Below are 19,332 nucleotides of genomic sequence, written 5' to 3'. Positions count from 1 at the left end.
GATTCCATTTGATCTAGAATTATCCTTTCAAGCAGCTTGCCAAGTGTTGAAGTCAAAGAGATTGGCCGGTAATTATTTATGTATGTGATAGCCCCCTTTTTATACACTGGTTGTATCTCAGTGATCTTCAAAGCTCTGGAAAGGTCTGCTGCCCAATTGAACTGTTAATTAGATGTGTTATTGGTTTCATTAACTCATGTTTGCATTCTTTAAGTAGTGTGGACGATACGTCATCCCAGCCACTAGATGATTTTACTTTGAGTTTTGAGATTATATTCATGACCTCAAACTCTGTTACACTCCTTAGGAAAAATGAATTACTCAATTTAACTGTGTTTATTTTCAAGGCTGATTCATCTTTTTCTTCTCTGCATGCCTTACTACCTGTGACTCCCCATCCTGGAGAAAATGTGGCATTCTCCATACCAATAAATCCTCATTCCAGTCACAAACTTCTTTTGATACCCCACGTGATAACTGTTTTTTAATAAGTGTTGATGTATTGAGTCAAATGTTTTTTGGAACTCAAGAAATTCTGTGTGAATCATATTTCCTTGATTCGAGGCTTTCAGAATGTTGTGAGAAAAGCACAAGTTGAGTTTTGCATGACTGATGTTTTTAGAATCAGTGCTGTTTGGCAAGGAGGAGGTCATTTTCTCTGAAATACCTTATTATATTTGAGAACAGAACATGTTCAAGGTTTGATCTGTGTTTTCTTCCAACTAATGAGCACAAATTTTTAAGTAGTCCTGGATTTTCCTTTGTAAAGGAACATTTGAAACTGAAGTGGTGGCATTTCTGCATTTTCTTTGCTACTGTACAAGTAACCACTGCAATAGCAAAAACAAAAACAAAAAAATTTGTCAGCAATAGTACTGTGAACCTTTTTTGTCAGTTTTTACTACTGGAAAAATAAATTCCACAATATGCACAATTTAGTTTTCAGCTTTGTAATATATTTGACAGTTCTCCATATTTTTACAGCTACAGCATTAGATTAGATTTAGATTAGATTTACTTTCATTCCAATTGATCCGTAGTGAGGAGGTCCTCCAGGATGTGGAACATGTCAGAAAAACAACAATACATGACAAATATTTAAACTAAAGCAAATAAGCTAATGTACCATTCCACAGGTCCCAAGTGGAATGATCGTCATTTTTTAATGAACACTAAGAGTCATTTTACAAATACTATTGCACTGAATTTAAAATAAAAAAGTTTTATATTTATTTATAAGGTAAGAAACATGTAATACAACTACTGTAATACTTATTTACAATGAACACATTACTGCACTGAAATGGTGCAGAAGTTAGATTATACTTACACACACACACACACACACACACACACACACACACACAAATTTTCAGTGAACACATTACTGCACTGAAATTGTGCAGAAGTTATGTTGTACTTATATACAAATCAGTTGGTTTTCCTCAGAAATTCATCAATGGAGTAGAAGGAGTTGGCCACCAATAAATCCTTTAGGCTTCTCTTAAACTGAATTTCATTGGTTGTTAAGCTTTTTATGGCTGCTGGCAAGTTATTGAAAATGTGTGTTCCTGAATAATGCACACCTTTTTGTACAAGACTAAGTGACTTTAAATCCTTGTGAAGATTATTCTTAGTTCTAGTATTGATTCCATGAATTGAGCTGTTGGTTTGAAAAAGTGATATATTTTTAATGACAAATTTCATTAAGGAATAAATATATTGGGAAGCTGTAGTTAGTATCCCTAGTTCCCTAAACAGGCTTCTGCAGGATGTTCTTGAGTTCACACCACATATAATTCTTACTGCACGTTTTTGTGCCCGGAAAACTTTAGCTTGGCTTGATGAATTACCCCAGAAAATAATCCCATATGACATTATGGAATGAAAGTAAGCATAGTATGCCAGCTTTTTCATTTTTATATCCCCTATGTCTGACAAAATTCGCATTGCAAACAGAGATTTGTTAAGACGCTTCAGCAGTTCTGTGGTGTGCTCCTCCCAGTTGAATTTATTATCAAGCTGTAATCCCAAGAATTTAACACCGTCCACTTCTTCTATCTTCTTGTCATCATATGTTAGACATATACTCTTGGGACACCCCTTACAAGTTCTGAACTGCATGTAGTGTGTTTTTTCAAAGTTTAGTGACAAAGAATTGGCTAGGAACCAGTGATTAATGTCTACAAATATTTTATTGGCTGATCTTTCTAAGACTACACTTGATTTGCTATTTATTGCAATGTTTGTATCATCAGCAAACAAAACAAACTTGGCATCTGGTAATGTTACTGATGAAAGGTCATTGATATACACAAGAAAAAGTAAGGGCCCCAAAATGGAACCTTGTGGGACCCCACATGTAATTAGTTCCCAGTTGGATGATGCCTGATAGCTTGATACATGTCTCTTTCCTAATAACACCCTTTGTTTCCTGCCAGAGATATAAGATTTGAACCATTTTGCAGCATTTCCTGTTACACTATAATATTCTAGTTTACTTAAAAGGATATTGTGATTTACACAGTCAAATGCCTTTGACAGATCACAAAATATACCAGTTGCCTGCAATTTTTTGTCTAATGAATTAAGTACATTTTCACTGTAAGTGTAGATAGCCTTCTCAATATCAGAACCTTTTAGAAATCCAAACTGTGACTTTGACAGTATGTTATTTGAGATAAGATGGCTATAAAGACGACTGTACATTACTTTTTCGAAAATTTTTGAGAATGCTGGCAACAGTGAAATTGGACGGAAATTTGATGCTATTTCTTTATCTCCCTTCTTAAACAGTGGCTTAACTTCAGCATATTTCAGCCATTCGGGAAATATTCCACTGATAAACGACTGGTTACACAGATAGCTTAATATGTTACTTAGCTCAGAATCACATTCTTTAATTAACTTTGTTGATATTTCATCATACCCGCTAGATGTTTTTGATTTTAAAGATTTTATGATGGACATTATTTCTGTTGGGGTAGTGAGGGTCAAATTCATATTATGGAAGTTACTTGAAATGTCTGGTCTAAGGTAATCCATAGCAGCATCTACCGAACCTGACAACCCCATCTTTTCAGTAACAGTTATAAAATGTTTGTTAAAAAGTTCTGCAACACTATACACATCTGTCACCAATGCATCATTTACTCTTAATGCTATTTGTTCCTCTTCATGTCTGGTTCTACCGGTCTCCTCCTTCACTATATCCCATATTGTCTTTATTTTGTTATCTGATATGACTATCTTTTCCTTGTAATATATTTGCTTTGACATCCGTATTACAGTCTTTAATATTTTGCAGTATTTCTTATAATGTGCTATAGCATCAACATTGGAAATGTTTCGGATTGACAGATACAGTTTTCTTTTTGTTTTACAAGATACCCCTATTCCTCGAGTAATCCATGGCTTCTTTGTAGACTTTGCTCTAACCTTGGTAAGTTTTGGGGGAAAGCAGTGTTCAAATAAGGTAAGCACTTTATTAGCAAAAATGTTATATTTTTCATTCATGCCATGAGCACTGTAAACATCAGTCCAGTGAATGTCTCTGAGGAGTGTCCTAAAATAATCAATTTTTGGCTTACTGATTACCCTCTTGAGCTCAGATTTAACAGATTTTATATCCTGTTCAGTATTAACATTTAACAGAAGGAACTGCATGTCATGGTCTGAGAGGCCATTGACTATTGGTTTTGTAATATAGTTTTGTTCATTTGACTTTTCTATAAAGATATTATCAATGGCTGTTTGTGAGCAAGTGGTTATCCTAGTGGGGAACTTTACTGTGGGAATTAAGTTGAATGATAGTGTTACTAACTCAAATAGGTTCTTATTGGGAGAGTCTTTAAGGAAATCTACATTGAAATCACCAGCAACCACTATTTCTTTGTTTTTGGTTGTTAAATGGGCCAGTACAGCTTCAAGGTGGTTTACAAACAGATTAAAGTTACCTGCAGGTGCTCGATATACACTTAATATTATGAAAGATTTTTTGTGAAAATCTAATTCTGTTGCACATGCTTCCATATGCTGTTCTAGGCAAAATTTATGAATGTCTATGTTCTTAAATTTATGACAGTTCCTGATGAATGTGGCAACTCCTCCTTTCTCCATTTCTGATCTACAATAGTGAGATGCTAACCTAAACCCTGTAACACTTAAAAGTTCTATACCAGTGGTCACATGATGTTCAGAGAGGCAGATTATGTCAGCTGGGTTTGAAGACTCTAATTCATCTATGCAGATAGTTAATTCATTAATTTTATTTCTCAGTCCTCGAATATTTTGATGCAATAAAGATAGCTGACATTTCACATTGACTGACTTAAAATTGGATGGAGTTAAAATATCTGCTGACAGTTGAAAATTCTTAACCAATGGCTGTTTATGTTGATGTAATAAGCTGGAATTATGTTTTTTGATTTCTTTCTCAAACTGAAGGTTTGTCTCAGTTCTAACCTCTCTTAAAATTTGTTTTCTTTCTGTCCTCCCTACCCTAAAAAAGGGTCTTTTCTGAATCCTATAACCACTGGTATTTTACCACTCATGACAGTGCCTCCCCCCTTTAACTTTCCTGCTATTTCCCCAGCCAATTTACCCTTCCCCTTCCTGTTGAGGTGAAGGCCATGCCTAGTATAATCCCACCTACTGACAGAATCAACATGAACCACACCAATGTGTGACCCCGCACCCGACATGAGCAGCCGTTCCAGCTCCAAATTAACTCTCTTGACAGAAGAGTTCAAATGAGGTCGGTCATGGCGCCCAAGAACAGATACAAACTCAACACTGGTATGCCTCGATGCTGATGCAATCTTCGCCAGGTCACACACTATGCTGTACCCAGGATCTCTGTCAATACTGTTACCTGCCCCACCCACTATAACCACGGTGTCTTCCTTAGTGAAATCTTTGCAAAGTGATCCTAAATCCTCTGTCACCTGCTCCAGACCAGCACTAGGTTTAAAAAAATTGGTGACCTGGTATTCTGATCCTAGTTCATCCTGCAAGAGTTGGCCAACACCTCTTCCATGGGAACTACCTAACAACAACACTTTCTTTCTCTTTACTGATTTCCCTACATTCTTACTTTTCAATTTGCTGCTGAAAGTTTGTTGTGCCCTGTCTACACCTGTAACTGCTTGAGGCTCACCAGCTTCTAACTGAAGCAACAGGTCAAATCTATTTTCCACATTCACCATAAAGCTGTCAGACAAAGTTCTAGGCCTGTTCCTCCTGTTGCCTGTTGCCACTTCCCACCTCTCTTTACCCTTCTCCCTCCTTAACCTGTCAAGATCTCCCCTGGCCTTGTCTAACTCAGCCTGAAGGGCAGCAATTTTCCCCTCCTGTTCCAGTATCTTCCTATCTCTACTACAAATCCTACAAAACCACTGATGAGTCTCATTTACTTCCCCTATTCCCACGCCACTACAGTCACCCACATGGAAAAAACTACAGCACCCATCACACCAAAGCCCCGACCTAACAATTCTACGGCAAGTCAAGCACTTTTCACTCATGATAAACGTAATAATTTATTAAGAATAAGTCAGTTAAATTACAGATAAACACGAAAATATGGTTACACAAATTTGGCCTATACGCAACTGTGTGTAAACAAAAACAAAAGTGCAAAGTTTCTGAAACAACAAGTTAAACTTTACGCTACTTTCCGGAAATGCTAGTTAAATAATGAAGAGGTACGCTAAGTTAAATTGCTGGAGAGAGCAAGGAACAACTAAACGAAATTCTATAGATTTGCTGCAGCAGAACGTAAACAGAAAATACGACTGTACGGTCTTTTCGCGTTTTCTGCTATATTACGTAATGAGAAATGAAACCTTTAATGGTACACTTAAACGGCACACTAATACACTTATTTACCACGTAATCAGTACTAATCTATGTGTTTTATAATCTAAAATAACTTATCTTTACGAGAACATCAAACCTCGCGCTAGTCGCTTGGGTGCAGGGCTGCCAACCTCCCTCACGTATTATTTGTGCATTGTGAGTAAAATGATTCTTTCATTTGTTGCATTAAATGAATTTGTTGTCTGCAGTTATAAACTCTCTCTTATTTACAGCAAAACCTTCAAAAAGTCGCCGTACTTCTGACATAATATCTATGTTGGTCAATGTATATGGTAGCAAGGATCTTTTTGTTAATGAATATCGCACTTTGCTTGCTGATCGCTTGCTGTCACAATTTAATTACAACACGGAAAAGGAAATTAGATACCTTGAACTCTTGAAACTGAGGTATGCAAATTTATGGTCTTTTTATTGTTGGTTAATATGTATCCTTTTTAATATATTTTAATGTACAGTAATTACACCAAAGAGCCAAAGAAACTGGTATAGGCATGCACATTCAAATACAGAGATATGTAAATGGGCAGATTATGGCGCTGCTTATATAAGAAGACAAGTGTCTGGCGCAGTTACTAGATCAGTTACTGCTGCTACAATGACAGGTTATCAAGATTTAAGTGAGTTTGAATGTGGTATTATAGTCGGTGCGCGAGCGATTGGGCACAGCGCCTCCAAGGTAGCAATGAAATGGACATTTTCTCATACGAACAACTCACAAGTGTATCGCGTATATTAGGAATCCAGTAAAACATCAAATCTCTGATATTGCTGCAGATGGAAAAAGATCCTGCAAGAACGGAACCGAAGAGAATCAATCATTCAACATGACAGAAATACAACCCTTCTGCAAATTGCTACAGATTTTAGTGCTGGGCCATCAGCAAGTGTCACCATGCAAACTATTCAATGAAACATGATTGATATGGGCCTTCAGAGCCAAAGGCCCACTCATGTACCCTTTATGACTGCACGACACAAAGCTTTATATCTCACCGCAGCCTGTCAACACTGACATTGGACTGTTGATGACTGGAAACATGTTGCCTGGTCAGACGAGTCTTGTTTCAAATTGCATCAAGCGGATGGACAGGTGCAGGTATGGAGACAGCCCTATGAATCCATGGACCCTGCATGTCAGCAGTGGACTGTTCAAGCTGGTGGAGCCCCTGTAATGGTGTAAGGCATATGCAGTTGGAGTGCTATGGGACCCCTGCATAAGCATCCTGTCTGGTCACCTACATCCGTTCATGTCCATCGTGCATTCTGACGGACTTGCTACACCCTACACATCCTGAATTGCTACAGAGTGGTTCCAGGGACACTCTTCTAAGTTTAAACACTTCCGCTTGCTATCAAACTTCTCAGACATGAATTTTATTGAGCATATCTGGGATGCCTTGCAACGTGCTGTTCAGAAGAGATCTCCACCCTTTCATTGTCTTATGAATTTATGAACAGCCCTGCAGGATTCATGGTGTCAGTTACCTGCAGCACTACTTCAGACATTAGTTGAGCCCGTGCTACAGCATATTGTGGCACTTCTGTGCGCTCGTGGGGGCCCTACACAATATTAGGCAGGTGTACCAGTTTCTTTGGCTCTTCTGTGTATCTTTAAACAATTCTTCAGATTCTTTTCTGCAAATGTGTGACATGTGAACCATAATCCCGGTATTTATGCAGTCATGTTTTCATGAATACTTGAGTTACTATCCATCAGAACAAGACTGAGTGGAGACAGATGACAGGCACACATAGTTAAATATATAATTGAATCCAGGCCTACAAAATTAAAATTTGGCTGAACCCAAACCCAGGTAATTAAGCATGTAGTTGAATATATATTTTTCAACTGTTTTAAAAATCCTCTCAGCTGGAAGCCCTGCATAACATTACTGTTTCAGTACCTTGTAACACCGACCTCAGTTATTGATTTGTTTCAGATTCTGTTTTTAAATAAATTATTTATTTATGCAGATTTCGGTTCTCTGTTTTGTATCACACCCTCTTTTGTGGCTTCACCTGTATAATGTCATCCAACTTGAGCCTCTTGTGCTGTCACTGACATAACGTGACACACTAAATATGAGTCAAATGTTAGGAGCCCTAATCTGTTGGTTTCTTGTGACTCATTTGGATCACTAAAATGTTCACCATATGAGGAGATGCTGAGTCGCAGATAGGGACAACAAAAAGACTGTCACAAATGAAGCTTTTGGCCAGTAAGGCGTTCACCAACTGTACATACACACACACACACACACACACACACACACACACACACACACACACACAGACTGCAGTCTCAGGCAACTGAAACAAAATTGCCATGTTGTTACATTCCATCCTGGATTTCCCATTGTTTGATTGTACTTTAACTTTTCCTCTTAGGTTGTTAGTGTGTCAACTTTCTGGTGCTTTTGGTATTTCTCTATTTTCTTTATCATAATGCTTACATTTTTATTTAGACTACAAGTTTCTTAGACTCGCTTGGTAGTGATGTTCAAATTAAAAAATAATTGATAGCAATGTATTTTGAGTGAAGTGACAACCTCAAGTGGAAATGACTTCTTTCAAATGAAAACATTTAGTTTAAATCTGAAAAATGTACTAGAAGAATTGTGGCCAAAACTCAGACAGATTATAGTCATGTTTTGTATAAGTACATGATGAGTAAAGCAGTGAAAAACAACAAATTCCCACCTTGCTTTAATGATGCGTTGAGAGAATGTTGGGGAAAGAGAGATCACCGTCTGTCTGAAAGATAGAAAATTGGTAAACTGATAGGAATACCTAAAAACCCACTCATGCAGCCTTTAGAAGAAATACACAAATAGCCTATAACATTTTCTTCAGACTTATCTTGGCAAAACAGCTTTCAAAGAGTCATAGAAGTTTTTACTGTGTGTAAAACCAATGAATGAAAAGAACATTACATCAAGTATTTTGAAACTGAATATAACAGCTAGAAACCAAAATAATAAAGACTGAAATTAAAAATACATTCGTTGTGAGGATACTACCACATCATCAATTGTCTACTTCGAAAACTCGTATGACACCGAAAGACAAATGCTGTCTGAAGTATTGTGCAGTGACTGAATTCTTCGTAAAAGAATGTTTAACACTGGCCAAAATTCATTTGTGGCTTGGAAATGTGTAGGGAGGCTCTTCGCCTTCAATTTGCACCATGAAGAAATGGGTGGTCAAGTTTAAACGGGTCGTGAAAGCGTCCAAGATGGTCCATGTGAAGGACATCTAAAAAGTGCAGGCATACCAGAAATCATTGACAACATGTGTATATGTTTTTTGAAGATCAGCATATAAAGGACCATAAAATTATTAATGCTCTTGGGATAAGGACTGTGTTGGTCTCATCATACACCAGGAATGGAACATGAGAAAGCTGTGTGTAAGATGGGTGTCACATGTGCTCACTGCGGATCATAAAATACATTTGCATACACTTTCCAAAAAGTGGTTGGTGCACTTTAAGGAAAACAGGAGTGCCACCTTTCACCACTATGTGACAGTGGATGGAACATGGATTTACCACTATACATCCCAATCCAAACAGCAGTGTATGCAGTGGATAGAAGCCAGTTCTTCAGCTCCAAAGAAGATGAGGACAGTGCCTCCAGTGGGAAAGATCATGGTATTGGTGTTTTGGGACGTGAAAGGAATTTTGTTGATTGACAATCTTGAAAAGGGTTGAAACCATAACTTGAGAAAACTTCTCTCAGCTTCTAATGAAATGGGACACAAGCATTAAACATACCCGACTTAAAGAAGAAAAAAGTCATCTTCCATCAGGACAATCCACCTGCCCACAAAAATGTCTTGGCAATGGGGAAATTAAGGGATTTGCACTATGAAGTGCTGGAACATCCACCCTATTCCTCATATTTGTCTCCCTCAGACTTCCATCTATTCTCAAAAATCAAGAAATTTCTCGCTGGCCAGCACTTTCTGTGCAATTGAGAAGCCATTGCGGCTGTAGATGGGTACTCTGCAGAACTTCCAGAGGAACTCTACAGTGGGGAATAATGGCATAACTCCACTGTATGAAATGTTTTGAGATTAGAGGAGATTATGTTGAAAAATAAAACTTCTTTGAAAGTGTAAATTGTCATTTTCACTATCAGGGCGACTGTCCTTCCAATCATCATTTCACCGAGACTCCTCAAACTAAACAAGGTGCCAAGTTCTTTCAGAATTGCAGTTTGATTTTACATTAAATATGTTTCAGAATAACTCCTTTCCTAGCTTATGTTATCAGTAGTCTCTCTTACTGTAAATTGTCTGTTGTTACTGGGAAGAGCATTCCCATTTATAAAAGGGAGAAAGGAATTAATATACAGAATCACAGACCATTACCCCTAATATCCATCTGTTGTAGAACACCAGAGCAAATATTAAACAAACCAAAATTGATGCTCCTGGGGACAAAGAAGTTTCTCTCAAAGGATCACCTTTGGGTCAGGAAAGTATCACCACCTTTGTTAATCACACACAATACCTTACAAACAGCAGAGTCTATTTCCAACCATCTTCTTATTTTACCAAGTCAAATACAACAGTTTAATAAGTTTTAGACAATTCAAACTCGAAGCTGTAATATCAACAATATAAGGAAAAGAGAGATTGCTACTTATAAGGATTGTGACATTCTCCTGCTTTATTTCTTTGTTGATAGTGCTCGGTGTTGATGTAGTGCATTGTTGTACTGGCTGAAAAATGGGGGATGGAAGTTCAACACTGACTACTGTAAATGTCTTTACTATCACTTTTCACAACTCCGAGTATTACACAGTTACATGGCCAGTTCACTATTGGTTTACTTTTGATAAGTCTCATTAATAGTTTGCATGCAAAGATCAGCTTACTGCCACAATAGTTTGCTTTTGAACATCTGTAAGCAGTAAATACGTAACCACACTTTTCACAGTTCTTGCAGAATAATAAGGTATGTGTGACACTATTTCTCAAATAAATTGAACAGACACTGTCATTGTTTTAACACATGGCCTATTTTTGTTACACTAATTCCGTTAAGATAATGCATTATTGTTATTCTAACTGATACAGACTTTCTGTCTGAAAATCGGCTGTGGAGAGACTGTCTCAGGACCAAAAATTGGGCCTTTATATATCCTCACAATAATAGGCACTGAAACTATACATTGTTAGATGTTTAAGTTACAGAAATTACAATTAAAACATAATTCATTCAGTTAACTGAGTATATAGAAAAATTCCTTCTTTTTTATCAATTTCTTCTACTACAGGGGTTAGGCTGAATTATTGTTTAAATGATGAAATTGACAATATAGTTATACAAACAATACTTTTGCCAAATAAATACTTAAAGAATCCTAGTTGTTCTTCTTCCAAATGTTTATAATTAGTACACAATTTATATTTGTTTATAAGTCAACAATAGAATCTAAGTCACAGAACAATTACTAATTTCACCCTATAATAAAAGATATTAACTAGGAACAGTCAAAATAAATCAGGAAATTGAATACATACACAAAACTAAGCGCAAAATTAGATCTGGTGCTATATTTCTTAAGACTGAGGCTAACATTTCTCTTTTATGGAAATGCAGATTGTACTCACTCATGTGAAAGCTAATTAGACAAAATTGAAAATAAAATGTATTTAAGGAGGCAGATGGCAAAACAAGAGAGGAAGTAAAGAGATCGCAGCTTGCTTCATCACAAGATGACACAGACAGGCAGACAGACAGGCGCAACAGAAAGACACAAATTAGCCTTCAGCCAATTTGTTAAAAAAGGAAAAACACACACACACACACACACACACACACATTCATTCAAACAAGCAATCACACTCCACACACACACACACATGACTACCATCTCTGGCAGCAACCCTCACAAGTATCTTCAGTGATTTGGTTTACAGTGTATTTTGTCAATCTTGGCAAGAAATAAGAAATGAGTTGAATGTCTATTAATTGATGTTATTAAAAATGAATATACTTTATTTAACTTCCAATCGTCATCCATTGCATCTTGATGTCATCGCTGGCAAGGTTCTAGTTCAAGATGTACGATATTCCTATTCCAAAATTGTTCCCAGGTTTTAAGAATTTTTATGTGCGTTGTCTAAATGAAATATTGCAGGCTGTGACTTGAAGTCTCCACATTTTATTCACATTTTATATACAAGTCTTCTCACAGTAAAACCAGTCATCACAAGTTCAAACTTAGGACTTTACAGTCGAACATAACAATACATTATACCTGCCAAAAACAGGACTTCAAAGACATAATATAATAAAGTTATTCCATTGATTACAATATTAAAATTTCAGCAGAAAAGCTTTTCACTAGCAACCCGTTTTTAATTTACTATTTCCAAACTTTTCAGTAATCAGTATTCATACTAATTATACTAATAAATAGCCAATGTAACCAATTACATAGATAAACACAAAGTATTTACGTCAGTTTTGAATGCATTTCTTTTGTGAGAAAATATCATTTGTGTATTTGTTTCATACTGATACATGTCACATTAATAATGTTCTCATTAAATATGGATGTAAAAAAATGTTGATTATGAGAAGTTTTATTTAATTGTGTGGTTTACAAGCACAGTATATCGAATTCTTCGCTAGAGAATGATACTGTGTCAGTCACCAGTTTCTCACCAGTTTCATTACAAGTTGACAAGATAGGTTTCATGTTGTGTAGATTTCTCAAAGCCATTTGACACCAACACGTCATTTACTGGCTGAATCCATTATGTTATGCTTGCACAGTAAATTTTGAATGAAAATGAAAGTAACATCAGATGTGTCTCAAGGAAATGTGGTAAGACCAGTATTGTTATCAATGCAGATGAACAATTTATCTGGTAGTCTGTGACTCTAATATTCTTTGCTGATGATGTTATTGTTGCCCTCAGAAAAGTATCATTACTAGCTGATTGTAAGAAAATACTGAATAACTTATACAGTTTTCTAACTTGGTGGAAAGAGAACTGGCATTTGAAGTATATTGCTAAACGTTCTATTGCTTTCATTGTATATCTAATGAAGGGACCATTCAAATGTGATAAAAGAGGTTAGAACTTTTATTGAGGCACACAGACAGTAAATTTTCTCTCATTTTAAAGGCAAGCAGAAAAAAACAGGGTGTGGCTAACATTGGTACAACATGTCCTCTGTCATGCACTGTACAGTGACTTGCAAAGTAAAGATCTTCCTACAAATGACCATTGCACCCAGTAAAAGTCTCTGTAGTGAAAGTATGTAGCAATAGTGTTGTTTTTGTTTCCTTCATTTTTTTCTCAGAATGATTCATTTAATTAATCTTAATTATGATGCCTGTTCTCATGTATCAACAGGTTTGGTGAAGCTCAGTTACATTACTGTGAAGTAATGCTGAAAGATGTGTATGACTCAAAGCGAATAAATGCACACTTGCATTCTGATCCTAACTTCAGTCTTGAACAACAGGTTAGTTTCTTTCATATTATATTGAGTGAGCATTTAACAATATCAGTTCTGTAAAACTAGTGTTCAATTACCATTTAAAATTCTGTTTACAGAAGTTTCCAGTGTGTGCTATGGTCCTCTCAGCACAGTTTTGGCCACCATTTAAGGGTGACACATTAGAGCTGCCGCCCTTTATAAAGGAACATCTTGATGTTTATACAAAAGCCTTTGAAACACTGAAGGTTAGGATAGCAACATTCTTTATCACCATTCTTCTAAGTGTCTACTTGTATAGTGACTCTTTTCTTTGCATGAATTATTTCTATGCTCTGCTCTATATTTTTGGTAAACTTTAAATAGGACTTGCCCTCATGTCATGAAATTCCAGGTAATGCTGACTGAAGGAGTAAACTTGCTTAAGACCACGTATTGATGGTAAAGAGTGTACACTCTTCAGCTTATTCGAATACAAATTTAAGTTGTTGTACTATGCGCATACATACATCCCTTGGTGATGAAGTTCTAACACAAATGCTAGACAGTATCTTTTTCCCAGTGTAGACAACATACCGTAGCTCAACAGAATAAATTAAATTACTGATGTTATCATTAAATTGTAGTCTGCAGATTTCTTATAGGGACATTTGTTTTGCACTCTTTTAGAATTGCTGACACCTAGTGTCCATGCTGTGAAAATTTTCAGCGATACGTAAAGTTGGTTGTTGAAAACTGCACAAATCTTCTCTCATTTTCCTACTCCCTCTTTCACTTCCTGTGTCTCATTGATTGTAAAGGATTAAAGGAATTATTTAAAAGTTCCATTCATCATTCTGACATAGTCAAAACCTTTGTTAATGACAACTATAGTGAATCATGCATAAATCATCTTCTTGTTACTGATTACTGATTTAGTCAGCCTTAACTGTACTACTCAGTTTTTGGGATGTGGGCTCCATCACTGTGATGGTAAATCTAGTGACATTGTGGGTAAGGGTTTCCACCAAATTTCTGACACCACTGCTTATAAACGTTATTGCTAAAGGCCTATGCTACAAATCCAGCATGACCTCCATCAGGTCCTCAAAACATTATGTCTGTCCCAAAACAAGTCGACTTCATCTTCCCTATTTTCACTCCAATAAGCTTTCATTTCAACATGTTTTATCTGCTTCCTCAGTTCCACAAAACCAGCTACACTGGCCTCACCAATTAGGTTTTCCTCCTGCTCCTTCCACATATTCCTATGTAGGCTGTACATCAGGGGCATATGTATGTTCCAAGATTCAAAGATTTGCCATTTATTATTGGTCCTCGACACTTTGTAGCTTTCATGGGATAACTGGCATTTATCTTCAATTCAGGTTTTCAGCAATATTCTGATGCTTTCCTGCAAGTCAGACAAACCTGTGGCCATTTATGCTGCCTGTCTTTGTATATGTTCAGTATCCTTTGTCCATTAATATTTGGCATGTGTACCACGCATTGGAGCAATATTCTAAGGTGGGAAGGGTGAGCATTTTGTAATCTGCATCATCTCATCAATGTCTGTTCATTTGCAGAATTTTCATAAAATCAAAACAGGGGCATGAGCAAAGATAATCATTAACATTATAGCGTATCATTAACAGTATAGTCAATAAGCACATAAACAATTGTATACAGGTAGGAATAGCTCAGCTTACAAATATGTATGTGATGAATAGCTTACATGTATGTACAAGTACAATGTCCTGGCCCTGAAGTCTGATTTTGAGCATGCAAGCACTTGCCTGATCCACCTGTGGTGTATGTGAGAGATGATGCATAAACTTCACACAGTTGATTCTGACACTACCATGCCTAATCATACAGCCACATGCACAGTTTGCATAATCATGTGGATGTACATAGACTGTGCATGGCTCCATGCTCTTCCATATACTCTGTGCTGCATTGTAATGTAGCTAACCATCATGTTTCCTTAGCCACATGGAAAGGGCGACATGGCTGTTAGCTTACACTTGATGAGTACTCAACCACTTGAAGTGACCAAACCAAGTGACGGGGAATGGTTGCCACTCACTCAGCTTCGCCTCGTGAATATAGTGCTCTAGTCTTACTCCTACTCAACACCTCTACTGGACAATGAGTGTATATCTTTTTTTTTTTTTTCATTTCAGGTATAGTTGTTATTTATACTCTTCATCAAAATTTTTTTCACATATCTATACAGTTATCTTACATTTTAATTTATGATTTTCTTGTGTTTACTTCCCACATACATTTTTCTGGTTTATCTCCAGGATCTTATCTTCAGGGCTAATTCCCCTGTTTGTTTATATATTTTGCTCTCCCTGTACTGCATTCCATTCTAAGCTGTGTTATGGACTTGCTCCATCTATATGTCAGTTGGACCATTTGGGCCACATCGGAGCAACTAGGTTAAAATTCTGATTTGTGTATCCACTCACAGTTCACTGTAAAATCGTTATTGTTATTATTATTATTATTAAATCAAACAACGGAGTTTCCTGGTAGGAATATCAATAATGTAGGAAAAGACAGATTCATACTTACTGTAAAGGAGACACGTCAAGTTGCAGACAGGCACAATTAGAAGACACTTACATAAAGCTTTCAGCCAAAGCCTTCATCAGTAAAAGAGAGAGAGAGACACACACATCATTGATACACACAAGTAAGCACACCTCCAATACATACGACCGCCAACTCCAGCATCTCGGGCCAGAATACAACTGTCACGTCGAATGCAAGCAAAATATGGAGGGACCAAGGAAGGGGAAGGGATAAGTAATGTACTGGTGGGGGGAGACGAACACTGACTTTTGGGGTGTGCAGGGACTAGATTGCCAACAGATGCAGTGTCAGGAGTTTGAAGTGCAGGGAGGCGGGGAAAAATAGGAGAGGACCAGGAAAGACGGGCAGATGCATTGGCAGATGGGTGCAAATAAAAAGGTTGAGAGCTGAAAATGGGGAGGAGATGGTAGGACAGAGGGGTGGAAACTATTGGGTGGTGGGTGTTGGGACAGTATGCTACTGTAGGTTGAGGCCAGGATAATTACAGGAGCATAGAATGTATTGTACGGATAACTCCCATCTGTACAGTTCAGAAAAGCTGATGGTGGCAGAGTAAAGTATCCAGGTGGCTCAGGTAGTGAAGCAGTCCTTGAAATCAAGTGTGTTATGTTCAGCTGCAAGTTGTACCACAGGGTGTTCTAATTTTCTCTTGGCCACAGTTTGGCAGTGGCCGTTCATCCTGGTGGACAGCTGGTTGGTAGCCATACCAATATAAATAGCTGTGCAGTGATTGCAGCAGAGCTGGTAAACGACGTTGTTGTCTTCACAGCTGGCATACTAGGCAAGGGAGATTTTGGCCAGGCCAGGATGTATGAGATGGAGTTTTTGGTGCGAAAGGGATGACAGCTGTCAAAATGCAAGTATTGTTGATGGTTGGTGGGTTTAATGTGGACAGAGGTGTGGATGGAGCCATCAGAGAAGAGGAGGTCAACATCTAGGAAGGTGGCATGCTAGGTTGAGGAGATCCACATGAAGTGGATGGGAGAGAAGGTGTTGAGGTTGTGAAGGAATGAAGATAGGGTATCGTAGCCCTGAGTCCAGATAATGACGATATCATCAATGAACCTGAACCAGACGAGGGGTTTGATGTTTTTGGAGGCTAGGAAGATCTCCTCTAGATGGCCCATAAAAAGACTGGCATAGGAGGGTGCCATGTGAGTGCCCATGGCTGTGCTACAGATTTGTTTATGTACCTTCCCTTCAAATGAGAATTAGCTATGGATCTCATCACCAGGGCCTTCACAGACAGGCACTATCCCCTGTACCTAGTCTGCAAACAGATCCCCCATGCCATTTCCCCTCACACCCCCAGTCCTCCCACCATCCCCAAGAAACAGCCATAAAGGAGTGCCCCCTTCATCACCTAGTACCACCCCGGACTGGAATAACTGAACCACATCCTTCACCAGGGGTTTGATTATCTATCATCATGCCCTGAAATGAGGGACATCCTACCCGAGATACTTCTCACCCGTTCTAAAGTGGTGTTCAGTTGCCCACCCAACCTCTACAACATCCTAGTCCATCTGTATGCCACTCCCAACCCCACCCCTTGCCACAAGGATCATACCCCTGTCGAAGACCCGGGTGCAAAACCTGCTCCATCCACCCACCCAGCACTTCCTGCTCCAGTTGTGTCATAGGTCCCATCAGGGGGCCAGGCCATCTGTGAAAGCAAACGTTTCATTTACTATCTCTGCTGCAGTCATTTCACAGCTTTTTATATTGGTGTGACTACCAACCAGCTGACACCCAAGAGCAAATTAGACTACCCTGTGGCATAACATGTGGCTGAACATAACACACTTGATTTCAATAGCTGCTTCACTACCTGAGCCATCTGAATCCTTTCCTCCTCCACCAGCTTTTCTGAACTGCAGATGGGATTATCCTTCAACACATTCTCTGCTACCATAATTAGCCGGCCTCAACATACTGCACCACACCCTCCACCCAACAGTTTCCATCTCCTCTGTCCTATCATCTCCTCCCCAATCTCATCTCCCACCCTGTTTATTTGCAGCCCTCTGCCAATGCATCTGCCTGTCTTTTCCTGCTCCTTTACTTTTTTTTTTTTTTTTTGCTCTTTTTTTTTTTTTTCCTCCACCTCCCTGCCCCACGCTCTCCTGATCTGTTAGCGATCTAGTCCTTGCACATTCCACCAGACAGCATTTGTCCCTCTTCCCAGCTGTACACTGTTATGCGTTCCCCTTCCCCTCCCCCTCCTGCTACAGAATATTGCTTGCATCCCACATGATAATTTCATTCCGGCCTGAGGTGCTGGAGTTAGCAGTTGAGTGTGGAGGAGGTGTGCTTGCTTATGTGTGTGAATGGTGTGATGAAGGTTGTGGCCGAAAGCTGTATGTAAGTGTCTTGTAATTGTGTCTGTCGGCTGCTTGACATGTCTTCTTTGCAGTAAGTAGCAATCTGTCTTTTCCTACATTATTATTATTATTATTATTATTATTATTATTCTTTCCTTTCTCAGACGTTATGTCTGGTTAAAAATGGAAAGTGACGCGGACCTTGATCAAGCATGACTTCCTTTTAACTGTATGGTATATGTTACATTGCATTTAGGAACTTTCAGGTAATTGAACATGTATCAATAATTACAGATTTCTGTAGTTGTATATATACGTTTGGATGTAGCTGTATTGCGTTGATGTATTGGTGGATATTGTGTGGTATGACTCCTGTAGTTGATAGTGTAATTGGTATAATGTCAACTTTATCCTGATGCCACATGTCCTTGACTTCCTCAGCCAGTTGGATGTATTTTTCAGTTTTTTTATTTGCTGTATTGGGTATGGATATTTCGATTAGTTGTGTTGATTTCTCCTTTTTATTGGTGAGTATGTTGTCAGGTTTGTTATGTGGTGTTGTTTTATCTGTTATAATGGTTCTGTTCCAGTATAATTTGTATTCATCATTCTCCAGTACATTTTGTGGTGCATACTTGTATGTGGGAACGTGTTGCTTTATTAGTTTATGTTGTACGGCAAGTTGTTGTTGTATTATTTTTGCTACATTGTCATGTCTTCTGGTGTATTCTGTATTTGCTAGTATTGTACATCCACTTGTGATGTGATCTACTGTTTCTATTTGTTGTTTGCAAACTCTGCATTTATCTGTTGTGGTATTGGGATCTTTAATAATATGCTTGCTGTAATATCTGGTGTTTATTGTTTGATCCTGTTTTGCAATCGTGAATCCTTCCATCTCACTGTATATATTGCCTTTTCTTAGCCATCTGTTGGATGCGTCTTGATCAATGTGTGGCTGTGTTAGATGATACAGGTGCTTGCCATGTAGTGTTTTCTTTTTCCAATTTACTTTCTTCGTATCTGTTGATTTTATGTGATCTAAAGGGTTGTAGAAGTGGTTATGAAATTGCAATGTTG

General features: G+C 37.9%; 1 protein-coding gene across 1 annotated transcript in view; it reads left to right on the top strand.

The window, feature by feature from the left end:
- LOC124612551 (anaphase-promoting complex subunit 2) overlaps positions 1 to 19,332 on the top strand; it is a 115,364-nt gene that overhangs the window by 64,941 nt on the left and 31,091 nt on the right. The window contains exons 8-10 of the mRNA XM_047140826.1: positions 6,093 to 6,267; positions 13,261 to 13,372; positions 13,465 to 13,593. Of these exons, the coding sequence (XP_046996782.1) occupies positions 6,093 to 6,267; positions 13,261 to 13,372; positions 13,465 to 13,593 (416 nt within the window). The remainder of the gene's footprint in view (positions 1 to 6,092; positions 6,268 to 13,260; positions 13,373 to 13,464; positions 13,594 to 19,332) is intronic.

This window comes from Schistocerca americana, chromosome 4 (assembly GCF_021461395.2).
Source record: "Schistocerca americana isolate TAMUIC-IGC-003095 chromosome 4, iqSchAmer2.1, whole genome shotgun sequence".
NCBI lineage: Eukaryota > Metazoa > Arthropoda > Insecta > Orthoptera > Acrididae > Schistocerca > Schistocerca americana.
This window is presented reverse-complemented; position numbering and strand designations above follow the sequence as displayed.